Source organism: Natrix helvetica (genome assembly GCF_964273705.1).
Source record: "Natrix helvetica genome assembly, chromosome: 13".
In the NCBI taxonomy this organism is placed as follows: Eukaryota; Metazoa; Chordata; class Lepidosauria; order Squamata; family Natricidae; genus Natrix; species Natrix helvetica.
The window spans coordinates 1,282,736-1,292,514 of NC_138557.1; the positions used below are offsets into that span (position 1 = coordinate 1,282,736).

General features: G+C 52.0%; 1 protein-coding gene across 3 annotated transcripts in view; it reads left to right on the forward strand.

Moving 5' to 3' along the window:
- SREBF1 (sterol regulatory element binding transcription factor 1) overlaps positions 1 to 9,401 on the forward strand; it is a 27,604-nt gene extending 18,203 nt beyond the window's left edge. For all 3 annotated transcript variants that reach the window (XM_081965613.1, XM_081965612.1, XM_081965611.1), the window contains exons 8-19: positions 111 to 315; positions 1,090 to 1,274; positions 1,810 to 2,071; positions 2,179 to 2,345; positions 2,762 to 2,930; positions 3,669 to 3,777; positions 4,226 to 4,329; positions 5,360 to 5,492; positions 5,900 to 6,047; positions 6,908 to 7,093; positions 7,650 to 7,761; positions 7,904 to 9,401. In XM_081965613.1, the coding sequence (XP_081821739.1) occupies positions 111 to 315; positions 1,090 to 1,274; positions 1,810 to 2,071; positions 2,179 to 2,345; positions 2,762 to 2,930; positions 3,669 to 3,777; positions 4,226 to 4,329; positions 5,360 to 5,492; positions 5,900 to 6,047; positions 6,908 to 7,093; positions 7,650 to 7,761; positions 7,904 to 8,127 (2,004 nt within the window). In that variant the 3' untranslated portion in view covers positions 8,128 to 9,401. The remainder of the gene's footprint in view (positions 1 to 110; positions 316 to 1,089; positions 1,275 to 1,809; positions 2,072 to 2,178; positions 2,346 to 2,761; positions 2,931 to 3,668; positions 3,778 to 4,225; positions 4,330 to 5,359; positions 5,493 to 5,899; positions 6,048 to 6,907; positions 7,094 to 7,649; positions 7,762 to 7,903) is intronic.
- The last annotated feature ends 378 nt before the right edge of the window (positions 9,402 to 9,779 follow it).

A 9,779-nucleotide genomic window follows, 5' to 3' on the forward strand; every position in this document is an offset into this window, starting at 1 on the left:
GATTTTGACCAGGATTTTCATGAAAGGGTCATTGGACCTGCCTTGCCCTCTCTTTTCAATCAAGAAAGAGGTTCTTGTTCCCCAACTTACCTGGTGGCTGTTCTTTGTAGGTGAAACCTGAATATCAAGCTCCTCCACCGGGCAGCCTGGGAATGCTGGACAGATCCCGCATGGCTCTCTGCACGTTTGTCTTCCTCTGTCTCTCCTTCAACCCGCTTTCTTCCCTGCTTGGAGGTGTCGGCCTTGGAGGTTCTTCAGAGGGCTTCAGCCATGATGGTTCCAAGCGCAGCATCCTGGCCATGGACAAGTCAGAAGGTGAGTGAAGGACAACACCTGGCCCAAGCCTGCATGACGGGGACCATTGAGAAGGCTTCATTTTTATGTCCATCCATCCATCATCTATTATCTATCTGCCATCTGTATCTATCTATCTATCTATCTATCTATCTATCTATCTATCTATCTATCTATCTATCTATCTATCTATCTATCTTATCTCCATCCATCCATCCATCCATCCATCCACCCACCCACCCATTATCTATTGTCTGTCTGTCTCTGTCTGTCTATCATCTATTTCAATGTTCCTCAATCTTGACAACTTTAAGGTGAGTTCAACTCCCAGAATCCCCCAGCTCACACAGAGAGCCGAAGCTGAAGTCCACCTAAAAGTTGCCAAGGTGGAGAAACTCTGATCTAGCTGTCATGTACATAATCATAACGGATAAATGCCACTTATATGCTGCCCATCTTGCATACAGGCGATTCTAGGCTGCCCACAACCAATGAAAGCACCAATAAATATGATTTATAAACCAACGTCGATTTAAAAACGCTCAAAGACAGGAAGGGAAGGAACAAGAGGCACAGAGGGAGGAGGTGAGGGGGGGGGCTGGGCCTCATCTACCTGTATACCAAAGGAAATTGCCTGCAACCTGTGAACTCTTAGGAGTAGCCGTGTACAAAAGTGCAGGTGGGTTTTCATTGTTTTTCTTAACCTCCTCCTCCTGGGAGGGGGTGTAACCCCTTGCGCTTCTAAAGGTGGGAGCGATGCCCACTCACTTGCTCGATTTGGGCTTTCGTGTCCAGGCGCAGCCCTTCCCCAGTTCCAGTGGCTTCTCCCCACCTTGTTCTTCTGGACGATCAACCTTCTGATGGTTTGTGCTGCCTTCGTCCGACTTTTCGTTTACGGCGAGCCCATCACGCGACCCCACTCGGAGGCTTCGGTCATCTTCTGGAGGCACCGGAAGCAGGCGGATTTGGACTTGGCTCGGGTGCGTAACTCTGGGGAAGGGCCTTTCCCTGCCCTGGGGAAGGAAGTGCAGCACCAGGTTCAAAACTCAGCAGGACCTCTAATGCCAGCTGAAGGAGTTGAGTCAAGGTCAAAAGAGGAACAGGAAGTCCGTGGAAATAAAGCGACGGGGGAGACGGATCTTCCCAGGTTGAGGAAGATCTTGAGATAGTATCTGCCATTACGCAACCCCGTCCTTAACTAAGTGTGGAGTATCTTCACCCTATGGGGAGCCCTCAACTTGCAACCACAGTTGGGTCCAGAATTTCTATCACTAAGAAAGGCAGGTGTCAGTCACATCCAATTATACACCAAGCCCTGGCTTGGCTATCAGCTACAATGGCTAAAAGGATGGGATTTGTAGTCCAAGAGACTGGAAGAGAAATGACTGGGAAGAGCTATCAAAGCCTAGGTAGAAAGGCGGCTTCCCCCCTGCCCCAGTCCTTGTCCTTGGATGGTCTGCCTGGAGTCTAATGCCTAGTCTGCCTTCGTTTACGGAGTCTCCTCTCTTGCTTTAGGGGGATTTTGCACAAGCATCCCAGAACTTGTGGACGGCCCTCAAAGCACTTAGACGACCCCTCCCCACATCCAACCTGGACCTCACCTGCAGCCTCTTGTGGAACTTGATCCGGCACATCCTCCAGCGTCTCTGGGTAGGGCGTTGGCTGGCCGGCCGGGCCGGTGGCTTCTTCCGAGATCAGGAGCTGAAGGCCGACGTGCGCAAGAGTGCCTGCGACGCGGCCCTGGTCTACCACCGGCTGCATCAGCTTCACATGACAGGTAAGGCTGAAGACAGGAGCCTCTGGCTTTCCCCACTGTGCAGACCACACCTTGGTATCCTCCTCCTCCTCCTCCTCTTCTTCTCCTTCTCCTTCTCCTTCCCCCAGGGAAGCATGTGGCAGGCCACCTGTCCGCCATCAACATGGCACTGAGTGCAGTCAACCTGGCCGAGTGTGCTGGGGATGCCATCTCAGTGGCCACACTGGCTGAAGTCTACGTGGCTGCTGCCCTGCGTGTGAAGACCAGCCTCCACCACTGTTGCCACTTCCTAGCGGTTAGTGAGTCTGTGTGTGCCACTCCACACTTGTAGCTGCTCCATCCCTGGAGGTTTTGAAGAAGAGAATGGGAAGCCATTTGTCCAGAATGTTACGGGGCAGAAATGTCCAACCTTGGCAACTTGATGAGGTGTGGGCTTCAAATCCCAAAACTCCCTAGCCAGCCAACAATCATGAGCGTGAGGACCGGTTGTGGGTCACCTTTTTCAGCACCACTGTAACTTCGCAAAATGAATGGTCGTAAGTTATAAGTTGTTGTGTGAGTCCCTGAAATTCCAGCCCATTCCTCCCATCTCTTACACCCCCCAAGCCAACCTTGCTGTAAGAGAGTCTTGCAAATGGCCACTCCCCAGGTTGACCAGGTAGCTGACCCACCACACCAGAGACTAACCTTCGCCTTCTTTGCCTGCCGCAGCGTTTCTTCCTCAGCAGTGCCCGACAAGTGCTGCTCTCACACAACGGGACGGTCCCTCCTGCGCTCCAGTGGCTCTGCCACCCCGTGGGACACCGGTTCTTCGTGGACGGTGACTGGGCGGTGAAAAGCGCTCCACGGGAAAGTATCTACAGCTCCACCAGCCACCCAGGTAGAGTGGGGGTACAAGGAGCAGGGAGGTTGGGGAGCTGACTTGGCCCTGAAGATTCTAGGAGGCCAAAAGAGGCAGGCGACTGCCCACTTGTGCCTTTCAAATAGGCTGCCCAGGGTTTTTACTGGCTTTGTGCTTTTGTAAAAGGGGCATTTTATTATTTATGAGTATGTGGGTTGTTTGCACTGGGCAATTCTTGAGACGAAGGAAAGTCTAGAAATGCAGTTGCAGTAACTGATCATCACAAACCTTACAAAGCTCAACGGGAGAGACACCTTTGGTGAAAATGTGATTGTCTGTTCTTTCGGGGGCCTCTCCCTTCAATTGCTGGACATGAGGACCCTCTGAACTAACTGTCCTGCTTGGCAAGATGCTTCATTGTGGGAAGGGGCTTAGCATATTCTGCCAGTTCCATAATGCAGATCCTTCACCCAGCGAGTCAGTTTGTTTTCTTGTTTGGTGTGGAGCTGACTCTCAACCAAGACCCCATGTTGGGCTAGCTCATTGATTGATTGATTGACTGGTTGATTAATCCATCTCTGTTGACTTTGAACACATAGTTTTTAGTCCTCCATCTCTGTCCTTTCTGGTCCCTGCCACTGTAATTCCTGGAGAGGCATGAATTGTTGGCACAAGTCAGGTTGTTGCTTTGGGCTAAAGGGGCCCCTGAGTGGCTGATCGGATTAGGAGACTCAGATGTCTGGGCTGAGCTGTCTGACTGTCTGCTTCTCTTACCAGCAAACCCCCTGGCTCAGGTGACGCAACTCTTCCGAGAACATCTGCTTGAGAAAGCTCTTTCTTGCGTCTCCAGGCTGGACAATCCAGCCCCTGCCAGTCACAGTGAAGGGTAAGGACCACGTTTCTCCCAATCCTTTGGGCTCCAGTTGAAGAGTCCTTCCCTAGAGAAGGTTGGCCTTCCTGTCCTTAGGCGTTTTCCCCAAACCAGCAACGATGGTGAGAGATCTCAAGGTTGAGCTGGTATCTCTAATGGTATACATGCCACGAGTTCAGCTCAACGGGCTAGAAGAGCAATGGCCACTTCACCCGTCCTTCCAACTCTTTCCATATCTCACCCAACCTTCTGGCATTTTCAAAGAAGGACATGCTGACCTAGAGGAAAGAGATTCATGGCAAGGAACCCATATTTCCTTTTCCATTGGGGAAAGAGTCATTTCCAGAGTGGTTGACCCCGGGTAGGAATGTTCAAAGGAATAGAAGAAGCCATTTCCCTCCCTGTCCTGAGACTTCTCTGCATTTCTGAGCTGGTAGCTGACTTTTGTCTCGTCTCGCTAAAGGGAATTTTCGGATGCTCTGGAGTACCTGCATTTCCTCAACAGCTGTGCAGATGCTGTCCCCAACCCGACGCCTTCCATCAGTACCAACATGGACTCGGCCACAGGTGAGCCTTCCCAAACCTGGGGCTTCTTTGACCAGCAGTGGGGTTTGGAAAGCAGAGATGGACTTTGGAGTAACTGAAAGAAATGGAATTGGCAAGAGGAAGAATTGCCAAGGTAGGCTTAGGCATTGTGAGTGTGAAGGAGTTTGCAGCCATGGTGGACAACTTTTCCTCGAACGGTTAAAACCAAGGAGCAGAGTTGGCTGGTCTGGTGAGCCCTCCATGTGCAAATGTGGCATACCTTGGGAAGCTGTGGCAGAGACGATCCTCTGCCAGGAGGCCTGTACCTGGCATGGGCCTCCTGGCATGAAACAGACATTAAGGAGAATTGCACTAGAGTGGATTCCCCCACCGTAACCACAATGCACAAAGCAATATTTGCTGCAATAAACCCAGCATAGCACATTGCCTAGTGATGAAGATGCTCTCCTCCCACTCAGAAGGTTGAGAATTCAATCCTAGGCAGAGACAGATGTTTCTCTATTAAGGCGCAAAGAGAAAATATCTGCTATGAACTCTGCGTAGGTTTCGAGAAGGGCATCCAGTCAGTAAATTCTCAGCTCCATTCAGTCACCCTGATTCCATCCAGAATAAAAAGAGATTACAGGGTTATAAAAAGACCCCAAAAAAGTTACTAAACCTGATTAAGACAACAGTATGTTGGTTTAGGCAAGGTCTCTGAATCCAGACCCAAGCCAGCAGTGTTTGCCAGGGTTTCAGCCAATTTTCCCCGCTCAACTTGGAAATGACACAAGTGGAACTCTGGACCTTTTCTTTGCAAAGCAAGGGTACCAGGCTTCATCTGGCCTGACCCAACAAAAGGCCTTTGCCAGGTCCTTCTGGGTGCATGGGGAGGAGGAGGATCTTAGGAAGGCAATGGCTTAGCAACCCCAAGACAAGGAGAGGATTGGGGTGCCCTTGAGCTGAGGTCCAAGGCAGATGGAGGACCTCATTGGGGACAAGGGACTGTTCCCCATCATCCTGGTCCCGTCTTTTCAGAAGCCTGATGCCCTCTCTCCTCCCCCATCTCTAGGTACTGATCCTGTTTCTCACTGGTGGGCATCTGTGGTCGCCATGGCAATCCATGGACTGCAAGCTGATGAGGAGGCCATGGAGCGCCTCTACCCTCTGGTGGAATTCATGCCCCGAGCCCTCCAGGTGTCTGAGTAAGTGAACTGCATGGGTGCAAACCATTAAAGTCCCCCCAGGGGCAAGTTCCTTAGGAAAGCTGAAGTGGGAAGGAACAGAGAACTTGAAATTGCAATACTCAAGTACTAATAGAAGGAAGCCGAATGTTTCTTCCAGTTGGATCCGCATGACTTTCCTTAATTTCTCAGACTTTGCAGGATTATTCTTTGCAGGGCGGCAAAAAAAGCAGAGCATAGCATTTGTCCTTCTGGACTCTGTAAAATAGCACATTTTATACCTGCACCATCTTAAGAGCTCGGATGTCAGAAGTATACCCTGCAACTTCGGGGATTTTCAGAATTCCCATTCTGAAGACGGATGCCAAGATGGATGTTTTCACACCTGGATGAGTTTGAAATGCATGCGTTCTTTTGCCTCGCTGCAGGAACCCTCTTTCCCGCGCAGCCCTGCACACCTTCAAGGCAGCCCGGGTGCTGGGCAAAGAGGACAGCAGCCTGGGGCAGTGCGACAAAGCTGGCGAATATTTGCGAGAGAGCTTGAGTGGGAACGCAACTCCGAGTGCTATAGACAGAGTACGTCGCCAGTGGGATGTCCCGGTGTGGGTGGAACTGGTGGGCTCACAAGTTTCAAAGGGTCTCTTGGAGCTGCAGAACTGGAGGGAGGAGCTCTGAATGTGGCTGTTGAGCTAAACCAGGGATGGCCTTCAGCATGGTCAAAGCAAAGAGGGCCGATCCATAAGCCTCCTCTTGGTCCATCTTCACAGTGAGTGAAGTGCCAGGAAGTGATGAATGGTCCTTATGAGCCATCTGTTCACCAACCTCTGGCTCATCTTTGGCGAGAGCTCTACCGTCCCGGTGAATGACGGTGAGGTCTCTCAGCTGCAAATCTCAGCTCTCCAGACACGGGAGAATGAGTGAAATCCAGCAGGTTCTGGAGAACCGGTAGCCGAAATTTTGAGTAGTTTGGAGAACCGGCAAATGCCACCTCTGGCTGGTCCCAGAGTGGGGAGGGAATGGGGATTTTGCAGTATCCTTCCCCTGCCACGCCCACCAAGCCACGCCCACAGAACCAGTAGTAAAAAAAAAATGAATTTCACCACTGGATACAGGCGGGAAGGGAAGTACAGAGTGGAGAGTCCCACCTCAGTCAGGGGATGGCGATGTGGAAGACGCTATGGCTGTGTCGGTGGTGCATTGTAGTTGCATTGCATGTGCAGGTGGAGATGTGCAATGCCCCTTCAGTGCAGCCCTGGGGCAGCACCCATGCAGCGGAAGGGCCTGCTGAAAGGTGACAGAAGCAGGACCTCTCTAGTTCTGAAGATGGGGTGCAGAGAGAGGGAGAGAGACCCCTTTTCCCCCAGCCCAGGGGACTTCTCCTCTTCCAACCTCCATCCACAACCTTCTTTTGTTTGTGTGTGTGTTTCTCCCTTCAGGCAGTGCAGTTCCTTTTGTGCGACCTGCTCCTGATCACTCGCACCAGGTTCTGGCAACAGCAGATGCAGGGGGGGGGCCCACACAGAGCCCGCTATCAGGCCTCTGCCCTCGAGCTGCGTGGCTTTCAACAGGACCTCAGCACTCTCCGGCGCTTGGCGCAAGCAGACCAGCCTGCAATGCACAGGGTGAATGGCGGCCCACCGGGTGTCCTTCCTTTAAAGCAGGGAGAGCCAAGGGTACCTCTGAGCCATTGAAAAGGGGAAGGTGGTAGAAGCTTTCCTGTGATAAATATGGGTCAGATTTCTGGGTTGGCAAGAGGGGGGAGGCCAACCTTGCTGGGGAATTCTGGGAGTTGAAGTCCTCCAGGCTTAAAGTTACCAAGGTTGGAGACCCCTGCCCTTAGGGTTGGTCCACCTCATCAACTTTAAGAAGGGTGGACTTCAACTCCCATAACTGGCTGGGAAAGTCTGGAAGTTGAAGTCCTTCAGGCCTAGCTGGCAAAGCTGGCTGGGGAATTCTAGGAGTTCAAGTCCTCCAGCCTTAAAGTTGCCAAGGTTGGAGACTCCTGTCCTTGAGGGTTGCTCCACTGTTGGTCTCCTTCAACACCAAAGTATGGCCCAGGTTCAACACTTGGATTGAGTTGGCTTCTGAAGTCACGACTGTCCTAATGACGGGGAAAAAGATTTCTGGGGGAGGTGAAAATGCTGTCGTGGGAGTTAACTTTTCCACCTCTTCCTCCAGGTCTTCCTCCATGAGGCAACTGCCCGACTGATGACCCGAGCCAGCCCCACTCGGACCCACCAGTTGCTTGACCGAAGCCTCCGCAGGAGAGGACCTTCTACTATCAAAGGAGGTGAGCCCCTGAAAGCTTCAGCAGGTCTTCTGAGGGTGGGCATGGGGTTTTGAAAACACGGCTGTGGGTTTAGGGGTGCCACAGATGCACCAAGGCGGTCTAAATTCACACACTGTGGTGTCCTCTCATTCTTCCCTCCCAGCTGCTGAGCAAGAGAGCCGTCCCACCGCCAGGGAACAAGCAGAAGCCTTGCAACTGGCCTGCTCCTACCTCCCCCCTGCGTTGCTTTTGGGACCAGGCCAAAGGGGGGGCATGCTGGCCGAGGCCGCACGCTCCCTGGAGAAGCTGGGCGACAAATGGACCTTCCATGATTGCCAGCAGATGATTGTCCGGCTCAGCAGTGGCTCCACCGTCACCTCCAGCTAGAGATTTGGAAGAGTCCTAGGAAGGAGGGGGGGGGAGGCCCGGTGTGGCCCCACCGGCGTGGCTTGTGGCAGTGCTGGTGAAAGTGGCAGTGAGGCCTGGCAGAGGCAACTCTCTTTCACTCTCTCTGCTGAGGCAGATCTGGTTGCTCAAGGATGCTCAGCTAGCTCTTTCCTTCTTCTCCTCCTGCGTCTGAACGGATCTAGACAAGAGGGGACAACCCAGCATGGAAGCACTGGGTGGATCTGGCTGGCTTCCCATTCTTCCCAGGGGAAGGGTGTCTTCACAACTCTTGAGAGCCTCTTGGATTTTGGACTCCCCACGATCAGGGTGCATTTGGTGGGCAGGGTAGTTTCTCTTCATCTTTTGGAGACCAACCAGCTCTCAATGTCTCGTAACATCTGTCCAGCAGGTGATGGCTTTGCCCTTCCATCTTTCACAGCCAACTACGTTCCTCCCTGGCTACCCCCCTGCCCCACCGCTGCTTGACTTCCTCCCCCCCTTTGCTGGTGATCCATGTCCATCTATCTCTTCTGAAGCTTCTCGGCAGAGCCCAGCTGGCAGGGGTTGGGGGTGGTTTCCATCTGATCTGTTGTGAATTGCTTGGCGTTTGCTCATTTCTCCCCATCCCTTGAGGGCGTGGGAGTATAATTCAGTGTAACCTCTGGTGGTCTTGTGTGGTGGCCTTGGATGAGCTTCAGTCATGGTGGACCTACCACCCTTGTGGTTGAGTCAAGTTCTCCTCTCTTGACATATCAACTGTCGCTCTTGGAAAGCAGCTGGCTGAAAAGAGGACCGCCTTTTCTCTTCTCTTAAGGTGGACTCAGGTGGAGAAGAAGTCCACATTCATGGCAGAGGACATGCCATGAAAAAGCTTAGTAGGATTTTTAGAAAAAGTTTCTAGAAGGAAAATAGAAGGCAGACATTGCGAGAGATTCTCTGTTGTTCCACCCTTGGGAAAGCGATCTGTTGAAAGCCACAGCTCCTTCTCTTCCTCTAACCTTCTTCCCACTTCCACCCCGTACTGTAGTTTGGGGGACCCACTGTAGTGGTTAACAGGAAGACCACCCAGAGGGTGAGGGTCAGGGTTGGTGGAGGAGCTGGAGGGTTTCTACTGCTGACCATCACTTGAGGGAGGAGATGCACTCACCTCGGTGTCCTCCCATGCCCACACGCACTCCTGCTCAGCCATGGTTCTTTCTTTCAAAAGTTATTTTCATAGATTCAGGGGAGGGGTTTTTGTACAGATGATAAAATAAAACAGCTACTTATTTATATCTCCTAGTCTGGACATTAATTAGAGACGGACAAAGGATGGGAATCAGCCTAGCTAGTCTTTTAAATGGATGAATTCTCACCAGCTCTACAAAAGCTGTCCTCTCCTGGACATGCTGTGGTGAGGTCTTCAAGGGTTGTGAAGACCACGGGGGGCCATCTCTGGTTTGGCTCATCAGACCTGTGGGCTCCCAGATGTCCCGTCCTGCTTGAGTTGGCCAAGTTCTTCTTTTGTCTACTCTGAAATGTACCAACAGAGAGTTCTTCTCTGCTCTGGGTTACAACTATACACATATGGGACAGTGAATGTTTGGGGGGGAGCTACCTGCTTTCTTCCTACCCCAGTGGAAAGCTTTCTGGAGGCCCCCTTCCTCAGAACC